This window comes from Eucyclogobius newberryi, unplaced genomic scaffold, assembly GCF_026437365.1.
Source record: "Eucyclogobius newberryi isolate DKJ021-1_F unplaced genomic scaffold, fEucNew1.0.hap1 SCAF_8, whole genome shotgun sequence".
Lineage (NCBI taxonomy): Eukaryota > Metazoa > Chordata > Actinopteri > Gobiiformes > Gobiidae > Eucyclogobius > Eucyclogobius newberryi.
This window is the reverse complement of record NW_027316500.1, coordinates 10,006,462-10,033,081: the sequence shown is the minus strand read 5'-3', so window position 1 is coordinate 10,033,081 and position 26,620 is coordinate 10,006,462. Positions and strand designations below refer to the sequence as shown.

The 26,620-nt window shown below is 42.2% G+C and overlaps 1 protein-coding gene and 1 long non-coding RNA gene across 2 annotated transcripts in view; both read right to left on the bottom strand.

Moving 5' to 3' along the window:
- Positions 1–16,377, bottom strand: part of b3galnt2 (beta-1,3-N-acetylgalactosaminyltransferase 2) — a 45,052-nt gene extending 28,675 nt beyond the window's left edge. The window contains exons 1-3 of the mRNA XM_072437076.1: positions 16,065–16,377; positions 8,058–8,184; positions 4,720–4,820 (exon numbers count right to left, since the gene is read on the bottom strand). Coding sequence (XP_072293177.1) covers positions 4,720–4,820; positions 8,058–8,184; positions 16,065–16,176 — 340 coding nt within the window. The 5' untranslated portion in view covers positions 16,177–16,377. The remainder of the gene's footprint in view (positions 1–4,719; positions 4,821–8,057; positions 8,185–16,064) is intronic.
- Positions 16,378–22,694: 6,317 nt separating this feature from the next.
- On the bottom strand, positions 22,695–24,970 carry LOC140351425 (uncharacterized). The gene is made up of 2 exons (XR_011925361.1): positions 23,422–24,970; positions 22,695–23,377 (listed from the first exon to the last, which is right to left on the bottom strand). It is a non-coding gene; the product is annotated as an uncharacterized lncRNA (long non-coding RNA).
- Positions 24,971–26,620: the final 1,650 nt, after the last annotated feature.

Here is a 26,620-nt window from a genome sequence, read left to right as displayed (position 1 = left end):
GCCGTTTCCATCTGACAAGCCGTCATTTCATCTGGCTACGACTGCGGAGTGTTGCTGCTCACCACGTCTCGACTGTAAGACACTTCCGCATCGGCCTTGAGAGAGAAATACACGTCCTTGAGCTGTAGCTGCACTTGAATAGAAATGCTTTACTGCTTATGTTTTGCAACCTAATACCGCTTTTCTTCCTTTACCTCTGGCACGTTTGCCCGGCCCTCGCTTCAGTCTGAATGTTAAACTCTGCATCTACTTGTTAGACACTTGTTAGATACTAATAGTCGGCCTGGCACTGGCTTTGAAATATGTTTTTTGGCCTTCTTTTTGTATATATTAAGTTGATTGCTTCTTATTTAGAGTTGGAGCCCGTCCCAAACGCTGAGTTATGCAGACAACTGTGCAGGGTTGGAAGACAATACTTAGCGGTCAGAAAAGCCCAAGTATTCCTTTTCATTGCTTTTCACTTAATTTCATAAACATCCAATTACTTTCTGAAGGCTTGAGGCATCTATGCAAGAGGCTCGTTAGTAACTTGCGTCTAGACCGCAGCATATGAGCGAAGTCAGAAACGGCGAACCATGTTTAGTTCATTTTTTTTTTAAAAAGAGAGAGTACGAGCAGCGTTCATTTTAACATCCAATTAAGAAAACTAAAGCTGCCGGTGATGTATTAGTGATTATGCAATTCACGGCCAAATGAAAAGACCCTTCCAAAATTGGCATCAGGGAAAAAACACACTTTGGCCACTGACAGTACAAAGCAATAAGATTGTTGTAATTGCGACACTTGTGGGAGGGACGCAGTTTATACCAGGCAGCAAGTGAACACCGTGTTCTCTTCATTCATTAGAAACAAGAATTATGGGGGAGAACATTGGAATGGAAAACCAAATAGTGAGGACAAAACTGCAGCTCCCAGTCTCTAAAGCAGGTGGTCAAAAATAAATACCCCGATACTGATACCTTGATGTGGGCCAAAGTGTAAAACGTGCAGGAAACAATTGTAAAACATTCACACATTTAATCAAGAGCCATTTTAAAACAACATTTTGAAGGATTCTTGCTCTTTTTTTTTTTTTTTTTTTTTTTTTTAATAAATAGATTGAAAACCCCCCAGTGAAACCAGATCGCACCCCAGTTCAGATCGAGGAGAGTTCCAAGCTGAGGGAGCAGCATAGCAAAATGCCCAGGGGAACAGACGAGCCATAAATGTCATGTGAGCGCAGGACATAATGACCTAGAGCTGGAGAGCTTTGTGCCAACTTTGTGGACACATTTGCTGCATATTCCATAGAATAAGTCTTCCTATACGGGCTAGCCTTATCAATGCTAACAACTGCTAGCACTTCTACAGACGAGGATAAATGGCTGGCACTGCTCATTTTTAATTGCTTTCTCCAGTTTAAAAAAAAAAAAAAAAACACCAACGAAAAGCCGTGCCTCTCGTTTTGAAGCCAGAATGTGTCCACACGTCTGCTTTTAATGAATGAAGAGCTTCTTAAAGCCTCTCTGACATCTTTCCTCCCAACTTAACTCTTGCTCCGACTCCTCTATGGACACAAAAGACACGATACGCCCCTAAAGCAGAGACCAGAGTATCAATACTGTATAGTTTTAGTTCAAAAGAATCTATGTTTTGATGCAAAGGCCAAAGACGAGGGAAAAAGAATTGTATGCTGGCGCTTATTCAGGGATGTCAAACCTCACCAAGAATCCCTCTTTTGAACTCCGGAGGAATGCGGTTTTCATGTTATGCCCCGTCAGTGCATGTGTATAATTGGGTTCCTCACAACTGCTATTTTTATTTTACCGCTCGGCCTTTATTGAACCGGGAAAGTCCCACTGAGATTGACAATTTCTTTCTAAAGAGAGTCCTGGCCCCATTAGAGACCTGCAGCACATCTTTCTCACAGGAAACCTTGGCTGACACTCACAAAAGCACTGATTGGACATCAAAACCAGCGCTCGCTCTCGCTGTGGAGCCGACTCACTGTGCACACACCACCACTGCGCCGCCTGTGCTGCTGTGGTCGAGAGGGCATCGTGAAGAAGTATAGTATAGACCATTTACAGGAGGACTCCAAATACTTACCGAGCGCACCCACTCGCAGTGAGAATGAAGGCTGAGCGATTTGGAAAATGTTTATAGGTAGTTGCGATTCGATTACATTTGCAAGTTGTTTTAATATCATTCAAAGCCTTCTTAGACTGAGGGCTTTTCTGACTCTTTTGGAGAACAAACAAATGGCTGAAGCTGAGACTCTGTAGTTGTGGCCTCTCATGTCTGGTTCACTCTAATTATAAGTGGGGACAAGCTCTGCACAGAGGAAAATCCAATTTAAAAAGTGCGCCTATATTCCTCTGGTAAATATAATGAGTAAAGCTGCTGTTGGGAGATAGTGACAGATAGAGAGATTTGTTGGGTTTTCTTCTTATTCTTTAATCTTTTTAGATGGAAAACTAAAGAATAAACAAAGAAAAAAATGTGTTTACATTTTAAACATCTTCAGGGGCGTCATTTGAGACTGGAACCTAAAATAATCCAAGATTCATATGCAATTCAGAACATTTTTGTAGAAGTCTAAACTACAGGATTAGCCGGTTTAATACAGACAATACACACAATTTGATATGCTTGTTTATCGGCTTAAGAGTGGGCTCTGCTAGAAATTACAATTTTGTCCAGGTTTTTAAAATGTATTTTGAGGTCTTATAACGGTCACTGGTTGCAGGCGAAATAGTTTGTCCAATAGCACGATCTTTAAGAAACTGAAAGTCCAAGGGCAAAAGTGGGCTCGTTATATTCAACAGGTCACAGTGTCCTTTATAAAAATGGTCATAAATACTTTATTAGTGGTAGAACTAAACTAAAGTCGTGAACAGGTTTTAAAGAACAAAGAAGGCTGTGAACAGAAAAAGGTGCAATGTACTGAGGAGTAAAAGTGTTCCAGGACATTCTGAGGTAATCATTGGTTCATATCATCAAATGGTACATTTAAAGGCGATCAAATTAACCAAGTAACACTGACTGACGCGCCCGTGTCATAGAATGTAAATAGTGTAAATATTTCCAACTATGTAAAATCATTGGTTTAGTGTATGTTTTCATTCCCTGTTTTAGGCTGACAGTAACAGCGGTCATGGGTCTACAAAGGGAAAATTGCCCTTTGGCTAATTCTGGCATATTTACAGAATTTTGTATTAAATATGCATTGTCCCTGAAATAAAGACAATACATTTTTAATTTTACCTTATTAAACATATTTGCAAGTCTTGGGACTTGGCTCATATTAAAATGTCTTGATAAAAAACAAGTTTGCATATTTCCATGTTGAAAACCTCTGTGCCGTTTGGCCCCTTCACGGTACATCACGGTACATCACGGTACATCACGGTACATCACGGTACATCACGGTACATCACCGTACATCACCGTACATCACCCATGGAGAGCTGCAGTTCACAACAGCAAGTTTTTTTTTCATGGCAACGTGACACTGGCGAATCCTACGTGTGTCACAGTTTAAGAACATAAACTTGCAGAAGGAAGCAAGTAAAGAGCGGTGGGCGTGGCACAGGGACTGAGCAATGGCGTCATGTCCAGGAAAATAAAAAATACTCAAGCAAGAATCCCTCTCCATACAGTGGAAGGGTAAACAAATGTAAAATGGTTAAGTTTCTATAAGTTGATTTTGCAAAATATGTCTCCTTTAAAAAAGAGCCAGTGCTCGTCTTCACACAACTTCACTCAAAACGCCCCGAATACATGTATAAGCTATTGTGGGGAAATTTGTTTTCAGCACTATGTTCCCAAGACATTTTCCCTCTGAGGGACAATAAAGTTTAACTAAACTTAAATATGTATTTTCGGGGAGTGTGAAACGCCCCCCCCCTGCTGTCTCTGGGTGGAAAACCAGGAAAACCTGGGTGTGTTAAATGGTAAATGCTTCTGTGATTATGCAGCCTAATTTTATTTTTTGTATAAAGAACAAAGAAAAATAACCACATTTGGATCTGTTCTCTGACAGTGTATTTTCACAAGGGAGCTGCAGGAGGAGCTCAATCGCTAAAGTAAAAAATAAATACAAGATTGGGTTTTAAGCCAAGAAATGATATTCCATGAAAATGCTACAATAAAGATCAAATCTGTGTGGGTGTTGTGAGTTCAAGTCCTGATTTCCACAATTTACCAAATGTTTCTTCCTTCTCTCCCTTGAGATAAATCTCTTTTTGAGCGAGACGTGGCCAAGATTTACCTCAGCAGACAGTTAATAACAACAGTCAGTCCTGCCAGTTTGCCAAGTCTCTCTACCTTCTCCCAAAACTTATTTTCTGAAGTATTATCTTGTTTAAAAAGGTGCAGTAGGTATAATTCCTGGTGGTAGGTCTGACATCTGATTGCCTCCATGGATCTGTTCTTGCCTTTCCACAAAAAGGCCTTAAACGTCTCTACATATTGCATTTATTCGATTATACCGGTTTTAATTGGCAAACTAAAGTACGTGCTTGCCTTTCCACAGATCTGACCTGTAACTTGGCAAAGTTGCGCCAGAGAGAAAGGAGGTGGTGGACCCTCCAGAAAGGTGAATATAAATATGTCAATCTAAACCCAGTATTTTGCGCATAACAAAGCACTAGCGGTTAACAGCATATTTACACCTCACTAAAGATTAGAATAAAGAGGTTTAAAACTGAAGTAAGACATTAGCAGCCTTGTTCTTACGTGACTCGGTGAAGTTGAGCAGTGTGCAGGAGTAGGGGTCTTCTCTGTCCTCTTCTGGGATGGGACAGCCCTCTTTGCCCACAATAAACTTCACCCCCACTCTGAAAGCACAACCGGCACAAACATGAAGAGCACAAACTAAAGACACACTCCGAGGACTTTGTGCAATCGGTCTTTTGTGCGGCGATATTGGACTCTGGAGATGGATCTTTCTAAAGCTCGTCCATCTCGACACCTCTGTTACCATGGCGACGCGGGTTGCTTAAAGGCCATCAAACCTTATCCGAGCGCCCATCTGTGAACGAGCCACAGAAATGGACAAAAGAAGAAACCGCTAAGATATCACAACATCAAGCATCCAGGATGATAAAAGAGGTCCACGCTGAGACTCGGGTGCTCCGAGCACTTTTGGTCCAGGTGAAACGCACTGGATCATAGTGTGTGGTGAGTTTATCATGAACATGAGCAGAAAGAGCAAGGTGGCAGGGTGATGGCTGAAGCGGGTTAAATGGTATTCAGCACGTCCTCATTAACTCAGAACTTTGTCTATAAATAAAAACTTATGAGTGATCAATACAAGAAAACGTTATGCTTCTTTATTCTCACAGCTTTCAACCTTTTAGTGGACTAGTTTCTTGGTTCAAGATTTGTCTCACTTTATTCAGTTTAGTAAAAAATAGATTCTGGCAAACCAAATTCTGGTTTGCTTCTTGCCTTTAGCTGTTTTGACACTTATGCATTCACCACACACAAACCAAACCTGAAATAATAGTAATTAAAACCGCATAATAATAATAATAATAATAATAATTGTAGTATTATTAGTAGCATTAATAGTAGTAGCATTAATAGTAGCAGTATTTTTATTATGATTTGTATTATTATTTTTATTATGATTTGTATTATTATTATGATTTGTATTATTATTATGATTTGTATTATTATTATGATTTGTATTATTATTATTATTATTATGATGATTTGTATTATTATGATTATGATTATTATTATGATTTGTATTAGTATTATTATTATTATGATTATTATTATTATTATGATTTGTATTATTATTATGATTATTATGATTATGATGATTATTATTATTATTAGAGCACTTTTCAGAACACTTAAAGACACTTTACAGAAACTAAACCTGTAGTAAACTAAACCAGGACTAAACAAGGACTAGAACAGGAACAAAGTCAAGTCACATTTCAAAAAGCTAAACAAAGTGTGACTGCTCCCTTAGTGTGTGATAAGAGCTGAACTTTAATCAAGTTTTGCCAGTCTATAAACCCTTTTCAACACAGTTATTCCACAGTGTTTCGTACAAAGTGCCACGGCAATCACCTTTTAGCTCTGAGCTAAAATAAGTCAGGGCTTTTTTCCCCTCCGTCTCAGAGTGTGTGACCCTTAAAAATGAAGGGAACAGTCCAGAACAGGAGGTGAGGAGGGACAAAGGTGGACAGACTCTGCTGTAAGAGCGGGTGACACTGAAGGAAGCCCAGGATGTCCTAAATTGGACACGATTAGCCTGAATCTGTCACATTTCCAGTCCTAGTTCAGTCCTGGGTTTGTATTTCTGATTCTTCTTGCATTTATCTACATAGTTCTCTCAAATGCATAAATAACGCTTGACATTAGGATTATTACCAAACCAAACGCGTAGTAAATTTCCCTTGGCTGATAATACTTTATTTATACTGAGCACTACGTAACTTTTCAGGAGGAGGATTCACAAAGCGCTCGTCTCCACGGAGCAGTGCGATATTAAACTTATCGATTACAGTTTTTATATTGCATTCTTACCGTTATCGCGCCACAGTCCTGTAACCTGACTTGCCTGTTGCTATAGAGATGGGCAAGCTTAATGTCATACGGTGGAGCACTCAAGGCAAAGCAATAACATCACAACTGAGGGAAACAGGTGGCGAACCCCCCTTTTCCAGAAGAGTTAAATCGTGCACTTCTAAAACATTACCACCTGATTGCACGTAGTCTGCACCAGTTGTTCCCAACACGTTTTGTCTCGAGTAACACCTGCACTCCAAGGACCCCCTAATGTCGAACAATTTTCCGTCTCGTGCATAGTCTTAGCAAGGACACGGCAAGTTCTGTTTTTTTGTTCTTTCTACGAAGAGCGTTGTCCAACTGTTACAGAATGTGTCCTTCTCCAACATTATCAGTTTTCTTGGTCGACTCGTCCCACAGAAGTGCCTAGCATAGCAATTCTCTCCGATCTTGGCCAGTTTGTCCTTCTTAGGTAGCATTTATACCTCCGTGTGTGGATGAATAGTCAAGCTTGCAAAGCCAAAACTAGCCCAATGTGTGGAGTATTCAAGAATGACGGTAGATCAACTTCTCCTGCCTCGCTTTACAACTCCAGAACTCGTTAGGGCAACACTTAATTTGCCCGAACATTTAAAGCCTGTATGACAGGTCCTCACCTTTTTTCTAATTATGGCATTGTTTGGCGAGATTGTCCCTGTGGTAAATAATTATCATAGTTTTTCATCAGTCAAGTTGCAGTTTGTGACGAAAATTTGACAATTAAAACTTGAGAATTACAGGAAGTAAGTGCCAAGTTCTACAACAGGATACCTCCACCTCTGTGATGTCATCTGTGATCACTTTGAGAGTTTTAACAATTATTTAACAAAATAAACATGTTATCAGGTGTAATTATTGGTCAAATAATATAAATATAAAACCAAATTGGGAAAAAACAGGCAAAATGTTTGGTCAAATCTTAAATATATTCATATTCCCTTTGTTTTACTGAAAGGTGTAGTCCAATATGTTGTATGGACTTTTTTAAAATATGAAATCATTCCAGGACTCCCTGTTCCCCTAGTTGGGACACCGCGGCCTTTGTAATAGCTTTTTCAAAATAAAGTATATAATTAAAAGAACATTTAAAAAATATTGTCTGGACTGATGCGCATCTATTACAGGACAAAGGAGAGAAACAGAGGATAAAAGCATGGTGTTTATTATATTCTTTTCAGTCAGACTGCACTGTATTTAGAAATGTGCACTTGAACCAGTCTCTACAGTTATAGACAAAAACATGTCACTTATATTGCCAGACTCCTGTGATTGGAGGCTCCTGTTGATCTTTTTGTGTCATATTTTTCTCCTCTATGACCAGTGTTAAAGTATAATATAATTATAGAAATATCTTTAGATATATCTATAGATATAGATATATAGATATAGATATATATAGAAGAGACAGGAGAGAGACAGTGGAGAGACAGTGGAAAGACAGTGGAAAGACAGTGGAAAGACAGTGGAAAGACAGCAGAGGGACAGCGAGGAGGTGAGTAGGGTCCGACCTGTGTTGGAAGCAGGGGTGGCGCTGAAGGTAGCCCAGCCATGTCTCCCTTATGGCCTGCCGCAGCTCGTGATGGTGCCGAGCCGAGAGCACTCCCACCAAAACATCGTAGAACGGCAACGCCTCGTCTGCAACACAATCACATATTCATCTGAGAGTTAAGTACTGCCGCGTTTGAAATGGAAAACCCAGACCGTTACCTCATGTGGCAGTGAAGCCGTGCCCTACAGCCGTCAAACAATAAAGGTTAGGGTTTCAACACTCGAGATTCAACCTTCTATATCTGAGGGGTTCGGCGCAAAAGCATTAGACAGTTTTGAGAGACGGCGAAGGACAAACAAAGGGGAATTTAGTTTCAAAAATGCATTCAATTGCAGAAGCTGGCAAGGATAAATCAAATCTAGAAGCACTCAAGATAGTGTAGAGAGACATCCGGAAAGACACCGCCACGGTACAGATAAGGGCCCGAGAAAAGGACTTCTCCTGGGATAAATGTCAAAAGACCACAACATTTCATAAACGACTATGTTTTTTCTTCTCGTATTGAGTTAAATTACATTTGTCATCTCTGTGGCTACAAAAATGTATAGCCTCTCACCACAGATGTTTACAAAGACAAAAAGAAAACTGAGCCTTGTTTGAAATTAATTACGGATTAAAAATGATGAATCAATGAAGATGTCAAACGTGTGGTGTAAAGATTTGGATGCACTATTGGACAATGACAACTGAAAACAAATCTGGGACACATTTGTAAGTACACATCAAAAAATCCAAAGCAACAGGTAATTTTCTTTTTTTTTTTATAAGAACATATTTAACCCCTAAAACAAGGTTTCTACTTAAACTCACCTAATCTCGTGTGATAACTATTGTGAGAAAGCCATCAGCACATGTATACACTTTTGGGGATTGAAAGGAGGTTAATACATTTTAGAAAATAGTACATTCTTATCTAACCAAACTGTTAGATCTATGCTTCTGTCCTCTTAAAAGGCGTAATGGACGATTTTTCGGCGATGAGAACTCAGGCGGAAGTGAGCATGCCACTGATACAACACACACGTGCGTTTGTTTACTAGCGCGACGGATCGCATCGCAACTCTCGTCTCCCGTAGATTTCCGTCTCTTATGAGCCAGATCGAACAGTCTTAATTTTGTCCCGCGTACACTGAGGGAACTATATTATGATAGATCAATGCGCTTAGACGCGCGGAAACGTGCTGCTCTCGGGAGACGAGCCTGACGCAGCTGCAGGTGAGCGATAGGTGCGTTTTATGATTGATACGTGGCAGGACTAATCGGCAGTCCACGCCACGAGGAAATAAGACTCAGATTTGGGCCAAAAAAATCGTCCATCCATCCATCCATCCATCCATCTTCTTCCGCTTTATCCGGGGCCGGGTCGCGGGGGCAGCAGTCTGAGCAGGGACTCCCAGACTTTCTTCTCCCCAGACACTTCCTCCAACTCCTCCGGGGGGATCCCGAGGCGTTCCCAGGCAAGCCGAGAGACAGTCTCTCCAGCGTGTCCTGGGTCTCAGGAGGCATCCGGAACAGATGTTGAGCCACCTTAGCTGGCTCCTCTCGACGTGGAGGAGCAGCGGCTCTACTCCGAGCTCCCCCCGTGTGGCCGAGCTCCTCACCTTATCTCTAAGGGAGCGCCCAGCCACACGGCGGAGGAAACTCATTTCGACCGCTTGTATTCGCGATCTCATTCTTTCGGTCATTACCCAAAGCTCATGACCATAGGTGAGGGTAGGAACGTAGACCGACCGGTAAATAGAGAGCTTTGCCTTTCGGCTCAGCTCCCTCTTTACCACAACGGTCCGATGCAGCGACTGCATCACTGCAGCCTCTGCACCAATCCGCCTGTCGATCTCACGCTCCATCCTTCCCTCACTCGTGAACAAGACCCCGAGATACTTGAACTCCTCCACGTGGGGCAAGGACTCCCCAGTCCCCACCCACCTGAAGAGGGCAAGCCACTAGGGATGCATACCTAAACCCACGTTCAGGTTCAAGTCCGGATTCGAATCCAGAGGTTTAGGTCCGGACCTAATGAGTCCGGCTGAACTCATGCCATTTTAGCATAATGTTATAACAGCATAACACAAGCTACTTGGCTAAATTAAGTTGAAGACACATGAACAAGGCTTAACTGCAGAGTGAAATAAACTCAACTTGTCTGGTTTATTCACCGTTTATTAACAGAAGTTACAACTTACAAATCACAAGCTACTAACTAGCTAACACACATTCATGTGTTTTACTAGAGGAACAACTTCCGAACAAGAGCATGTTGAGTATTGGTATTGGGGCAGCTGTTTCTGCTGATACTATGTTTGTCAAGTATATTACTGGTTTGACTGGGCTGTTTCCCACACCTGAAGTTTAATGCCTTTAGATACATTTCCACTCTTTAATTTTGCAGATCCATTGGCATCAAAGTCATGTAAAAACCTTCAAAAACTAGCATAACAGTCAACTAGAACCACTATAAATCAATCAACTTAGCAGTATCAAAAACAGAATATGAAAATATTTTACACTACACACAATACATCATATTAGCAGCATTAAACACCAGCCCATATTTAACAACTGTAGAACTCCTTGAACCAACACCTTAACGTGGTGGAGGGGTTTGAGCGCCCAAATGATCCCGGGAGCTATGTTGTCGGGGGCTTCAAGCCCCTGGTAGGGTCTCCCAAGGCAAACAGGTCCTAGGTGACGGGTCAGACAAAGATCGGTTCAGAAGCCTCTTATGATGACAACAAAAACAAGGCTGTTTACGTCACCCGGATCGGCGTCACCCGGGCCCCATCCTGGAGCCAGGCCTGGGATGGGTGCTCGATGGCGAGCGCCTGGTGGCCGGGTCTTACCCCACGGGGCCCGGCCGGGCACAGCCCGAAGGAGCGACGTGGGGCCGCCCTCTCGTGGGCCCACCACCCGCAGGAGGATCCATAAGGGGCCGGTGCAGAGAGATCTGGGCGGCAGTCGACGGCAGGGGCCTCGGCGACCAGATCTCCAGACACAGAGACCAACTCTGGGGACATGGAATGTCACCTCGCTGGGGGGGAAAGAGCCTGAGCTTGTGCAGGAGGTTGAGCGATACTGACTAGATATAGTGTGGGCTTGCTTATAGCCCCTCAGTTCAGCCGCCACGTGTTTGAGTTTACCCCAGTGAACGAGGGGGTCGCGTCCCTCCGCCTTCGGGTGGGGGACAGGTCTCTCACTGTTGTGGCGGCCTACGGGCCGAATAGCAGTGCAGAGTACACGGCCTTCTTGGAGTCCTTGGGAGGAGTACCGGACAGTGCACCGACCGGGGTGCAATGACAGTGACACCTGGGGAGGGGTGATCGGGAAGAACGGCTTCCCCGATCTGAACCCGAGCGGTGTTCAGTTATTGGACTTCTGTGCTAGCCACGGATTGTCCATAACGAACACCATGTTCAAGCACAAGGGTGTCCATCAGTGCACGTGGCACCAGGACACCCTAGGCCGGAGGTCAATGATCGACTTTGTTGTCGTGTCATCAGACCTCCGGCCGCGTGTCTTGAACACTCGGGTGAAGAGAGGGGCAGAGTTGTCAACCGATCACCACCTGGTGGTGAGTTGGATCCGCTGGCGGAGGAGGAAGCCGGACAGACTTGGCAGACCCAAGCGCATTGTGAGGGTCTGTTGGGAACGTCTTGTGGAGCCCTCTGTCAGTAGGGTATTCAACTCGCACCTCCGGGAGAGCTTCTCCCATGTCCCGGGGGAGGTTGGGGACATTGAGTCCGAGTGGACCATGTTCTCCGCCTCCATTGTTGATGCGGCTGCTCGGAGCTGTGGTCGCAAGGTCTCCGGTGCCTGTCGTGGCGGCAACCCCCGAACCCGGTGGTGGACACCGGAAGTAAGGGATGCCGTCAGACTGAAGAAGGAGGCCTATCAGGCCACTCTGGCTTGTGGGTCTCCGAAGGTCATCGACGGGTATCGGCAGGCCAAGCGAGCCGCGGCTCGTGCTGTCGCAGAGGCAAAAACCCGGGCCTGGGAGGAGTTCGGGGAGGCCATGGAGGAGGACTATCGGTCGGCACCAAAGAAATTCTGGCAAACCATCCGGCGCCTCAGGAGGGGGAAGGAGTGCCTCACCTACACCGTTTACGGTGCGGGTGGAGGCCTGCTGACCTCAACTGGGGATGTCATCGGACGGTGGAAGGAATACTTTGAGGATCTCCTTAATCCCTCAGTCACGTCTTCCGAAGAGGAAATAGAGACCGGGGACTCAGAGGCTGGCTCATCCATCACCCAAGCTGAAGTCACTGAGGTTGTTCGCAAACTCCTCGGTGGCAGAGTCCGGTTTGGGGACCACAGGATTCCATCTCTGCTGTTTGCAGACGATGTTGTCCTGATAGCTCCATCAAACCCGGACCTGCAACATGCACTGGGACGGTTTGCAGCCGAGTGTGAAGCGGCTGGGATGAGAATCAGCACTTCCAAATCCAAGGCCATGGTTCTCGACCGGAAAAAGGTGGCTTGCCCTATTCAGGTGGGTGGGGTGTCCTTGCCCCAAGTGGAGGAGTTCAAGTATCTCGGGGTCTTGTTCACGAGTGAGGGAAGGATGGAGCGTGAGATCGACAGGCGGATTGGTGCAGAGGCTGCAGTGATGCAGTCGCTGCATCGGACCGTTGTGGTAAAGAGGGAGCTGAGCCGAAAGGCAAAGCTCTCGATTTACCGGTCGGTCTACGTTCCTACCCTCACCTATGGTCATGAGCTTTGGGTAGTGACCGAAAGAACAAGATTGCGAATACAAGCGGTCGAAATGAGTTTCCTCCGCCTTGTGGCTGGGCGCTCCCTTAGAGATAAGGTGAGGAGCTCGGCCACACGGGGGGAGCTCGGAGTAGAGCCGCTGCTCCTCCATTTTATTCATATTGTAGCGACCCTAGTCTTTAGTGCATGCGGTTTCTGGGGCGGAGCTAAGAGCGGGCTCAGGAAACGAGGTAGTTTTTGATGTTCCTGTTCCATCAACATTAACCAACTCTGTTCAAGAAATAAAGTGACAAATTGTGAGCACTAAACCAGCATTACTGATCTGAGCGAGAAGTTACAATATTTACACCCAACCCAAAAGCACAACCCGCTCCTTTAACATGCGTCTTAAACTAACTCACGGAGCGACACAAGCGGCGACGCACGCGGCGGCTTAAAAAGATTCAATTAAAGTCAGTGATCTTACAGCTGCCTCAATGTTCGGTCTCTCGAGTCTTTAAACTCATTGCGCCGGCTTCAACTTCTGCCGCGCGGAAGACGCGTGCGTCGCCGATGCTCCGGGTGTGCCACTGACAGCGATGTCAGTGTTTACGTCTTTTCTAGCGCGAATTTCGCGATCTATGGAAGGTTTAGGATGGTTTAGATTCTAGAACGTAAAGGATATAGAATGTGAGTGGTAGATTTTTAATGAGTCCAGAACCGAATCACCGGGGTTTCGTTTTTTTTGGGACCTGAACCGAAACGTTTTTACAAGTCTGGATCCGGTCCTGCAGAGCGGTACGCATCCCTACAAGCCACCTTTTTCCGGTCGAGAACCATGGCCTCGGATTTGGAGGTGCTGATTCTCATCCCAGCCGCTTCACACTCGGCTGCAAACCGTCCCAGTGCATGTTGCAGGTCCGGGTTTAATGGAGCCATCAGGACAACATTGTCTGCAAACAGCAGAGATGGAATCCTGTGGTCCCCAAACCGGACAACCTCTGACCCCTGACTGCGCCTAGAAATTCTGTCCATAAAAATTATGAACAGAACCGGTGACAAAGGGCAGTCCACTGTATGGCATTAAACTCCTGGAGTCAGTTTTATCTGCATTTGTGATAAATCCTTTGACTGCATGCCTCTTCCCCTTCTGTCCCGTGCCTGGGACGGACAGCGCACGCAGTGTTTTATAAATCAGACGTTTGTGTGGCGTGTGCTTCTTGTGGCCACTAGGGGCGCACTCAGCATTCCTTTATAAATGAGGCCTCTGACATGAAACTTCCCTGCTTGTAATGCCATATCATGAAACATTCTAAGCAAACACACTTCTGACCATCCAACAGAAATGCTTCATAGTGCCCCTTTAAGTATATTATTGAATTGTTTTACTTTCAGAAGCTGGAGAATTTGCTTGCCCCAGAAAAGCTAGTTTGAGAGAACATCGAAACCATTCAGCACCAACACGTTTCTCCTGCCTCCAATACATCAGTGTTGAGGACAAAATAGAAAAAGTCCCACCCTCTAACCAGCTGTTGCCATGAAGAGACAATCGATCTTCGCTCTAGTCAATGTTACGCTTGTTGAATGAGGCTCGATGAGGTGCAGAAACTGACAAACGGCTAAGCCACAATGCACCACAACAAGTGAACATCTATCACAGAATAATACTTCATAATAAGCACCAGATCAGCTGCAAATGAATATTCATCATCACCTATGAAATACATATGACATCTGCTTTCGTACAAGCTCCGGCTCCGTCTTCTGCATCAGTGGAGGTTTAAAGCACCAACTGTCACTCTACACTCAAAGACAACAAGGTGAAGATACAGTGAAATGCGATATCTGTTCCGACTGAATTTAATGTCAAAGCAAACAAGAGCGTATGATTGGTGGGCAGCAAATCAAATCAAAACTCGAATCTTGATGAAATCGGTTGCAGATCTTAATTATTGGCGTGGGTATTTTTAATCAACAGGTCTACAGATGATCATTTGGCGGCTAAAACGTACGATTTAGAGCAAAGTTCAGAAGAGAATTGATTTTTTTTTATTTTAAAACGTCTCTGAACACATGGAAAACATTCATTTGTTTTTTAAGCTGAGGTTTAGTTAAAAGGTCTGACTTGTTGAAACAAAGATGAAGGCGCATCAATATGTGGGGGGGGACATCTTAGCCTATTTCCAAGTCCTACATCACTCAATAAATGGAATCAAAGCACAAAATGGCAGAAAAATCACCGTTTACCCGTGTTTGGGAGATTACACTACATATTTTTAGGTCATTTTTATTGTAATATATTCTAATATTGCACAACACCAAGATAATAATGCAACAATATCCATTTTCCAATACATCCCCCGCCTCTACTGGAATCATTTGAGTTTATATATGTAATAAAACACTGCCACGCAACAATTGACTAGTGCTGTCAAAGAGAAAACACCACCTCTGCCTTTAATTATCATCAACTGCTTCTTCTTCTTCTTCATCCTCCTCCTCACTTGGCAAATACGGTGCCCTTGAATAATTTTAAAGTATGTGGAAAACACAGACGCAAAAAGCAATTATTTCCAACAATACAATTAGCATTTAACCCATGGCTTATGCATGCTGTCCATAGAGTCAGACGATCCTACTAGTGTTTCCCAGACAATTAAACACACACCAGACAACGAGCAAAAACTCAATTATTATTATTAAACGTGTCGAATGCCAATATGTAAATGTCCGAATGGTGAAAAACACTTGGCCGCAGAGCTTTAGCGCCAAACAAGCTGCATAATTGATCAAAGGGAATATCTTCATGGATCAAATAAACTAAAAAAAAAAAACTACACGCGTCTGCAAGAATATGAAATGATCTGTGGGCTGGAGAAGTGATGAAGAGTCAGCAGCAGATGGAGTCAAACACAAAATAAAACAACACAAAAAGAGCTTAACTTGACGTTGATCCGCCACCAACGCCCAGCGCGTCTGAACCGTCACATTTCATCAGTAGCGCCGGGGAAAAGAAGGCGCCACACGCGGCTACGTCGAGCGCAACTGGAGAGAGACGCTGCGGGTCAACTACCTGTTCCCGGCCGCAACCCAACCACCGCCACACGCACGCGACAAACGAACGGACGAACAGAAAAGAGAAGAAGACGTGCGCGCAAAGTTAGCCAGAGCCGTAGCCGCGCGCGCACAGAAAGTGAGCCAAGTCCGATGTGTAAAAGCTGCGGGATTCATGCCGGTGGAACAAAGTTGTCTCCGGGGGGGGAAGCGGTAGAAAAAGTACCCGAGGTTGTGTTGCTGTCCAGCGGGTCTGCGGAGCGTCGTTGGACCAACCACAAGTGCACCAGGAGGGCGACGGCACAGGGCAGCAGCAGAGTGAGCGCTAGCCTCCGCATGGACAGCCTCTTCGGTCGGCGGGAGCAGCCTGGAGGAGCCGGAGGAGCCGGAGGAGCCGGAGGAGCCTCGTCTCTGTAGCCGCCAGTGAGAGCCCGTGTGCGGTCTGAGCTCCTCCGTGTGGACGCCTCATTTCAGCAGCTCTGCTCCCGGACGCTCAGCTCTGCCTCATGTCTGCCTCCGCCAGCGAGAGAGACGGACCAATGGGAGGGCAGGAAATCCTGCCGCGGTGCCGTCTGGGAAATGTAGTCCCGGGCGCTCCAACCAATTGCAAGAGTTGTTTTAGTCATGGGTAAAGTTGTACACAGAATAATTTATACATTTTATTTATTTATTAGAAAATTGTATACATAATTGTATTTGATTAAACATGTGTTTGTTTGTTTGTTTGTTTGTTTGTTTGTTTGTTTGTTTGTTCGTGTGTGTGTGTGTGTGTGTGTGTGTGTGTGTGTGTGTGTGTGTCAACATCTGTACTGAATTTTACAAGCCAAGATCAAGACATCTTTATACAAAATTAAACAGCAATTAATTAAGGTTTTTTGTGTCTTTTTTGCTGCAGTTTTTAAGTCATGAAGAAAGTTTATGCAAAGGCCTAGATATAGTTTCTTTATTTAATTTTATTCTAGCCGGTGATAAATTGCTAATTTAGTTTATTTCTAACATTTTATTACTCATATGACTGAAAGCTAATTCCAAGTTTGTGAATTTTATTCACTTAAATTGTTCCCACTCTGGAAACTGGAAAAGGCTATTGGCTTCTTAACCTCCATATGTTGCGAGAAAGGCGAGCGCCTTCTATATAATTGTGTTTTATACACCTATAACTGCAGTAGTGTTTCCCTGCAGACATTCCCACAGAACCTGGCTCTTTTTGCTGCTGTTGAGTCAAACCTCAATGTACAGCTGCAAATCAAGGGAATAGTCCGTCTCACCTTTAAAAGACTTTGCAATCCCAAGTGAGGACATGAAATTTACTTTTTCGTGCCACTTTGTTGAACTTCTGATATAAAAATGAATTACTTTGTTTTATATTCAGCTGCCATGTGTTACACAAAGGCCATGAGGTGAAGGTGCTTCCACCAACACTAAACACATCAGATGCTAAATACTAAATAATACATTTAGCCTAAAGCTCGTGCACATCTTGCTGCCCTCAAACGTTGAGGCATTAAACTAAGCTAAATCACTTTTTTACAGCCATAAAGTTATATTTTTATGAGATTTGGAAAACTTTCGCTCACATAAAGTATAGTATAAGATCCACACATTTGGTGAGCACTGCAGTGGCCTGTATTTTTTCATTTTATTGCCACATTAAAATAACGCTGGACTGAGCGGTTTTCGACCAAAGAGCTTTAAACGTGTAAACAGAATGAGAGGAATAAAAAGTTTATCACATGTCCATAAATCGAACCAAGAACTTTGTGCATTTTGAATGAAGTGGGGAGAAAAAACAAATAACAGAGGGAGAAAAGTCTCAAAACAATGAATAATAATAGTAAAATATATGTGTAGACTATGCTAAGATGAGGGCACGCAAAAGAAAATATGTACAAGAATACTAGAAAGTTAAATTCAATATATACAGCAATATTGCAAAACTAGCACCAAATGAAGCTATGCAATTATGGTTTTGTTAATTTAGCTTAGCAATTTAGGATTTTACACTGAAAAAATAACTTGTAGATACATAAAAAACACAGTGATGACGTCTGTACTTTCTCTTCAGTCTTATTATCAGATGTGAGCCTCCTGCTGGCGTTGTGCAATGTCGTTTTAAACTTTACTGCACAGAAATAATAAAAGAATGCTCTGATTTTCCTGTGTGGAGGATGTTTTTACATACGGTGAGCAGCAGAGAGAAGTTATACGTTATTACCGTATGTTCTGGACTATAAGTCGCACTGGAGTATAAGTCGCACCAGCCAAAAAATGCACAATAGAGAAGAAAAAAACATATAAGTGGCACTGGAGTATGAGATGCGGTTGCAAGTTTGAAAATAACAAATAATATCACATATAAGTCACTTCGGGGTATAAGTATATAAGTATAAAGATAAATATAAGTCGCACCCTGGCCAAAACTATGAAAAAAGGTGCAACTTATTGTCCGGAAAATACTGTAATTAACGTATCAAAAAATACAGTGTGGTGGTAACAATTAAAGAATAATTTAAAGCTAGCCATTCATTTAATTTAGCATGTCACCTTTTATGTCCCCCTGACGCATCTTTACTTCATCAGGAGGTCCGTGTTTCTGCTGTTTATGCGCGTTCGGACCCAATCAAGCTGATACAATGTCACACTTAACAAATCCGCAGCTCCATCAACTTCTTTTAATGGGACAAACGGCAGAAAGAAGCGCCGCAAACGAAGAGAATCCACTCATTTACGACTTGTTTACATCCGTCCTTGCTATTTTTCCCCTTAATTTTTGTCGTTTCCTTTTTTATCTTAATACCTCTTTACCCCCGGCGGCACGATGCGGCCTTCTTATCTTGATCGTTACATAATTGTTTTCTCAGACCTCCTCATTACACAGATTTACATCGCTGCAAACGCACATTCTCTTTATTTGAAAAGGAAAAATCTGTTTAGTAGCATATTTATGACTTCCTCTCGCGGCGTCAGCTTCTGCCTATCCAACGCTTTTTTTTTCCTTCTTGTTTTTATTTATGTTTCTTTCATTGCGCCGCATTGCATCTCCTCTGCTTCCTTTGCCCGCAGACGTCCAGCGCACGACTTCATACATATATATCGTATACATCTCGTTTTTCAGGTTGTAATTTGTACCTTACACAACCGTCAGGATTTTACATTTAGGATAAACAGATCGGACTAACTGTATTTTCATTCTGATACACGCCATGCCTATCAGAGGTCTCATATTTTCATATTTGTACTACAACAATTTATTAAACATCTACGTAAAAAGCGTGTAATTTAACTGATCGCAACAAACAATCCACAGCTAAAATGAAAGAAACAGAACAAAGCAATCGAGTCATTAATGACATGATCAGTGCGAATGCAAAACAGACATTTTCTCATTTAAATAATGGCTTCTCTTCATAACGTGAATTTGGGTCATTTTAATCTTTTTGTCGACATTTCTATTGAGATAGATCATATAAAAATATGATATGATCCCATCATTATTACTTCTCTTGAGGATCATTAGAGACATCGCTGTGTAATTCATTCACTGGGGACAATGTAGAGTGTATTTTTCACACGTGCAGAGAAAAGCCACTGCAGGACAAGTAAATACACCGCGAAATGAAGAGATGGTCTGAAAACAATTCTCCCGCTGGTGCTGCTTAAAGTGCACTGTGCAACTTGCTTGTCTCCATGGAGATGTTATTGCTTTGCTGGCATGTTTCAAAGTCGCCCTTTGCATGAAATGTATATCCATCAAGGATTTATTCCATTACAAGCGTTTTTATGGCTCAAAAACAATTACAAGCGTTGTGTAAGCAGCATCACCTGTCCACAGATCTGACCTGTGACTTGGTTTGGTCTCTCCTGTTTCCATGGAGATTAACATTCCAGGCAAAACAAGCTTGTGACGCACCCTCCACCAGGAAAGTTACACAGTTCCTTTGTGCTATATAAGTTATGATATAAGATTTGTCACTGTCGTCTTGCTCCTCATGGAAACAAATGAAAACATATAAAGAAATACAAATTGGATTATCAAATCAAGACTAAAAGCAAATAAGTTTAAGTGAAGAAGGAAAAACAGAACTTGAAGAAGCATTTTATTTTTACGATTATAGTGAAAAACACCACGAGTATCAAGACCAGATCATGACCGAACCACCTCTCATCTTCTTTCATCGCCATGTCGTTATTCCTCAGGTTTATGGCCAGCTTTAAGGCCACAGTGAAGGTGCACTTTATTGTCCCCGTAGGAAAAATGTGTCCTCTGCATGTGAAGTACCCGTTAATGCCTCTGGGGGCGTCTCCTCAGTGGTCAGAGCAGAGGTCGCTGCAGCTCCCGGGGACTCGTCTAACGATCTCTGTGCTTGGCGTGGTCTTGACCGCTGTAGCTTTTGTGCATGTTTTGGGTGGATGGGGGGGAAACCGGAGCCCGGAGGAAACCCACCCAGACACGGCACAGGGAGAAACATGCAAACTCTACACAGATCTGCTTTCCATTTAGATGCATTTTTAGACGATAGATTTGCTTCTAAAATGAAATGGTCACAATTATAATTTACATTTCTTATTATAATGTGACCTAATGTCCCCCCCTGTCTGTAAATGCCCCCCCCCCCTTTTTGTATATGTCAAAGCGTCTTTGGGTCCCTGAAAAGCGCTATATAAATAAAAGATTTATTATTATTATTATTAATCTTGATTATCGATTACTCTTTAATAATCTTTACATCTTTAACAGCAAGCACCTAAAAATCCAAAATCATGACATTGTTTTGCTGTGACACATCATGTTGGTCCAAAGCCTTAAACGGCGTGGTCACATGGTCAAACCTCACATTATTACCTGTACATATGATTTACACCGGTCTGTGGCTTTCTGCTTTGTGTTTGTGTGTTCAATATGCAAAAGGGTGTGGACACCCCTGGTCCATCTGCTTTTTATTCAATACACAGTCCATAATCTGTATTTATTCAGAGTGGTCGTGACAGAAACACATTATGATCAGTGTTGGTGTGAGCTGTCAGACTCGACTAAGCTCTGACTCAGGTTTACTCCCAGGTGAGGCGGCCGGCGCGCTTCACCGCTTTCACTCCATTTCCATGTTAATATCATCACTGCCTATCAAAACAACCCGCAGTGGTTCCGCGCTCGTACATGTTTGCTTTTTGTCTACAAATGTCGCGCTGATGTTTATACTAATGCTAATCCCTGGGTTAAACCTGTACGTGAGTGACAGATGTGGAGTTCAGCCACAGGAGGTCTCCAGCGCACACCAAACACACTACAGCAGTTTGAAGAGTTCTATGATTATGTGCTCTATATGGATAAATATTGTTGTTTTGTGTGTCAATTTTTATGTTTTTAAAATGGGGTTTATATTATTGGCTATGTTATCACTTCAAAAGCAATGGTGGTGTGACTTTATTAAGAGCGTGTGACAGTGTAATATAAGTGTAATAACTTCATGAAACAATCAAGAAAATGTTATATAAACTAAATAGAAATATGTTGAATAAAGTAAAAATTACTGTATTTTCCGGACTATAAGTCGTACCTTTTTTCATAGTTTTGGCCGGGGTGCAATTTATACTTATATTTATACTTATATACTCCGGAGCGACTTATATGTGATATTATTTATTATTTTCACACTTGCAACTGCATTTCATACTCCAGTGCAACTTACATATGTTTATTTCTTCTCTATTTATGCATTTTTATACTTATACTCCAGTGCGACTTATAGTCTGGAAAATACGGTAATGTAAAATATGTGCTGTATGTAGCACATTTTATGGACAGTTTTAAAAGCTTCAAAACAAAACTAAATGAAAAAAGAAATTGTAACTAAAATAATGAACAAAAAGCATTAACATGTATTTAATGAAATATTGAAAATGGTTTGAAACAATAAAAGGAAATCAAATACACGGACATCACAGAGCCAGAGACTATATAAAGATGAGACGAACACAGAGAAGGCAAAGTCTGATCAAAGTCTGATCAAAGTCTGATGAAAGTCTGATGAAAGTCTGATGAAAGTCTGATGAAAGTCTGATCAAAGTCTGATCAAAGTCTGATCAAAGTCTGATCAAAGTCTGATCAAAGCCTGATCAAAGTCTGATCAAAGTCTGCAGTGGAAATGAAGTGTATTATATCAGTCAAAGGCCTTTTCGTATTCTTATTCAGTTAAGGATTGTCCATGTGTCACTTTAGTCCTCATGTAGTGTTTGCGATGGTCAGGGGTCCACCACCTGCTTGTCTTTGTGGACATGTTACTGCTTTAACAAGAATATTTCATGGCCCTATACGTATCTGTCACCGTGGAGACAACAAAGAAGCACCACCATAAGTTACAAGTAGGATCTGTGGAGAGAGGCGTCCTGCATGGTTTTCAAAGTATCACTGCAAAACATGACTAGCCTAAATGACAAAGACAAATGAAATTCAGATTGTTTTAATATAGATTAGAGTCGTTTTGACTGGATGGGATTTAATTGCTCATGTGACATAGAATATTTCACTGCTTTAAAGGCATTTCTGACTTGCTTAAAGCGGAGTAAGAAAATGTTCCTATTGGAAAATTATTTGGCTTGAAGTAAGAAGAAACAGTAAAATGGACCATAAAATGAATATTAAATGTGTCAAAACATCTGGAATCAAGGTTAATATCCTGAAATCAAGACATCTGGAATAGAAACATATTTTTTGCTGTGTGATTTTAGGTGATAAAACAATAAAATCCCCATGGAGACATGCCCAAAGGTTACTCAGCGCACCTTTGAGTGTAGCTTAATGTCAATCACAATCCCAGACAGAAGAACTCCATGATAAAAAAGTCAATAGAGACAGAAGTGGGTTGCTGTTTCCTTTAATTCATTTGATTTACAAAGCCTGCGATATTTAAATGCTGTTTTATCCCTAAAACAATAATAACATTATCCATTACACACTGCACTGGGACTCCGGCGAGGACATGTCCAGCGTAGCACCCAGAAGTCGATATCCCACCATATAGTCTCTGATATAGATAGAAATAAATCCATGCAATATTCATCTGTAGCGTTAAGTTTCTCATTTGGCACCGTCTTCATGTGGAGGCCAGAGCTCTGTTTTCTCTCAGGAAACACAGAGCAGCGAGCCGAGGCTGCGTCCACACTGCACAAGGCGCAGTAATATCACACTTTCACATCACGTGGACATTGTGTTCGTGTTTTTCACCTCGGAGGACTTAAGTATGAGAATATGTTTGTACATTTGTAATTGTAATGAGCTGAAACAATGACACGGATGGTCCTTTCTCCCTCAGACCTTGTGTTTCAGTCATTTTATCCACTATTTTATCTACTTCTCCTGATCCTGAACATATAATTAATCAAATTCTGATGAAGATGAATGTAATCTGAGCAGGAGAAACTGTCTACGTGCAACCGCAAGGCGTCAGTAATGATTCTGTTGTTATCTTTTGTATCAGAGGCAAGATTTTGTTCAAATAATTAGGACTGTCCATGCATTTTTGTGAGCATTAATTTTGACATCTCACAGTCATTGGTTTAGTTGTATTGAAATGTATGAAGAAAACATTGAATTGACTTTTGAATTGTGTGAATTTAAGTTTTGCACTGGTGTTTTCCGATAGCTTTTTTTACATATTATAAAAGAACAATCGAGAATTACGGTTGGAACATTGAGTGAATTAGGAATGAATGCTGTTTTTTTGTTTAATCTTGCTTAAAGTCTATGTTTCTATCCACTTTTTTCAATAAGTATGTAATTGTTCCTCCTTGCAAAAGGCTGTCGATGTTGCAAATAAGATAAATATATAGACAATAAAGTTGTTTTAAAGCCACCCAGAGAAAAGGTGCATTGACTTTACTTTTCTTTAGTTCTCCACTGAAATAAATTAAAGTCCCGCTTAACCCTTAATAGGAAACTACAACGGAAACAGGGGTTAATAGCAGTCAGACAGTGGAGTAAGTGCAATTTATACGTAAAAATAAAAGGTCTTTCATACAGAACATGACATCTAACTGCAATCAATCAATCAATCAATCCAATCACTATAGTAACCTGTTTCAACAGCCTAAAAGCACCTTATTATTGGCCTTGCGCGGTTCATATTTGTCCTTTTGTCAGAACAAGGTCGAACAGGAGCCACATTCGCCGTCAGTGTGAACGCAGCCGTCCAGTAATGGCTTTTCATGTGCCATGAGGAGATTTCCCTTCAGAACGCCCAGATCTCATTCCGCGTGACACAAACCGACCCTTACCACTGTTTTTTAAAAATATCGGATAGTATCAATAATTGCATGTATTTATAAATATGTCTCGTTCTAAGTATCGTACAAGCTCGTAGCGCAACACGTCATGTAGCTGTCAGTGCTGCGCAACAAATAGTCAATATTACTACTCAGAATAACAATAATAATAAGAACGATCATAACAATTCATTGTAAAAATTAGCAATCGCTAGAATAATAATAATAATATCTAACATTTAAAGGAAAAGGGGATTTGACGTGTGCTTTTTCTTCCAAAATTCAACAAAAAGGAGAAATGATAGAAGTCTGAGCGCAGTCTATAGACACTGCTCTGCCAGACATTGGCACCGTAACATACTGTACATAGACAAAAACAGCGGTCCCATTGGAAACGCATAGGGTGGCTGGAGGAGGAGCAGAAACATGCCGGCCTGTGGTTTGGCATTAAAGTCAAAGGCCATGCCATTCACTCGGTAGGACAGGCAAGAGAGCTCAGGAGACATGCCCGCGGAAAAGAACCAGCAACACAGGCTGTTTTGGACTTTATTTGAGCTTTTTTAAGCCATATTTGTGTTTTAATGTCGGGGCTCAGAAATATTTAGATTGAAAGGTGCACCGTGTGACATGCTTTGCCAGAATGCTCCACAGTACGGCATTAAAGGAGACGTATTGTGTTTTTTTTAGGTACTGAGTATTGAACTTTAACATAAACAGATCATAAGCTGTAAATCTAACGTCCCATATAAATCCACCTGTAAACCTAGAAAGGTTCACAGCTGTTGATCAAGCAGAGATAACTTCAGCCATTATGTCCTCTAAAAGCTCAACTTGTGTCCTAGACCCCATTCCAAGCAGACTCCTCAAAGACATTCTTCCCCTAATTATAGACCCTATTCTTAATATAATAAATACTTCACTCCAAAGTGGCTATGTTCCACAGTCCTTCAAACATGCAGTCATTAAACCTCTTCTGAAAAAGCCTAATCTAGATCCCGACCTATTGGTAAACTACAGACCTATTTCAAATCTTCCCTTCGTCTCTAAAATCCTTGAAAAAGTTGTAGTAAAACAGCTTTGTCGCCACCTGCAGGACAATAACTTATTTGAAGTTTTCCAGTCAGGGTTCAGAGCCCACCACAGCACTGAAACTGCACTAGTTAAAGTCACAAATGATTTGTTATTAGCCGCTGACGATGGACTGGTCTCAATCCTGGTTCTGTTGGACCTCAGCGCAGCGTTTGACACCATTGACCACAACATTCTACTGCAGAGGTTATAATGTGATGTAGGTGTTGGAGGAACAGCCCTCAGCTGGTTTAAATCCTATCTATCTGATAGGTTCCAATTTGTTAATGTAAACCAGAGCTCCTCACCAAGCTCTAAAGTAATTTACGGTGTGCCACAGGGTTCGGTACTCGGTCCAATTCTGTTTACTCTTTATATGCTACCATTAGGCAACATTATCAGAAAGCATGGCATTAACTTCCACTGCTATGCAGATGACACTCAGCTGTATTTATCAATGAAACCTGATCAGAGCGATCAAGTAGACAGACTTAGTACTTGTGTGAAGGAGATAAAAACCTGGATGACACTAAACTACCTGCTTCTTAACCCTGAAAAAACCGAGGTCATTGTGCTTGGCCCTAAGCATCTACGAGACGCTCTATCTGAGCAGATAGTCACACTGGACAATGTCAGTGTAGCCTCCAGTTCTACTGTAAGAAACCTTGGAGTCTTATTTGACCAGGAGCTCTCATTTAAAGCTCATATAAATCAAGCTTGTAAAACAGCCTATTTCCATTTGCGCAACATCGCCAAAATCAGAAGAATCCTGCCTAAAAGTGATGCTGAAAAACTTATCCATGCATTTGTAACGACTAGATTAGACTACTGTAACTCCCTGCTTGCAGCGTGTCCTAAAAGCTCCATAAAAAGCTTTCAACTGGTTCAAAATGCAGCAGCAAGATTACTAACAGGAACAAAAAGAAGAGAGCACATTACGCCAGTGCTGAAGTCTCTTCACTGGCTCCCCGTCGAGTCTAGAATCAAATTCAAAATTCTACTCTTGACCTACAAAGCCATAAATGACATGGCCCCATCCGACCTCAAAGATGCTATAGAACCATATCATCCAAACAGAGCTCTTCGCTCTCAGAATGCTGGCCTTCTGGTGGTGCCAAGAGTCTCTAAAAGTACTGTAGGAGGTAGAGCGTTTAGCTACCAAGCTCCTGTGTTATGGAATCAGCTCCCGACCCATGTTAAATATGCTGACACAGTCTCTTCATTTAAGTCCAGGCTTAAAACGTTCCTCTTCGAAATCGCTTATGGTCAGAGTAGTTAGGAACAGAAAGATAAACCCACAGCTTCAGCTACGCTGCCCTAGGAGTAACTATGCTGGGGGAAGTATGACAGCTTGAGCACTATCCTCTTCTTCTTCTGACTACTTATGCTATCAAACAATATTTATTTTTTGATTCCACTTGCAAACTGTTCACCGCCTTCTTTTCTTTCTCTCAC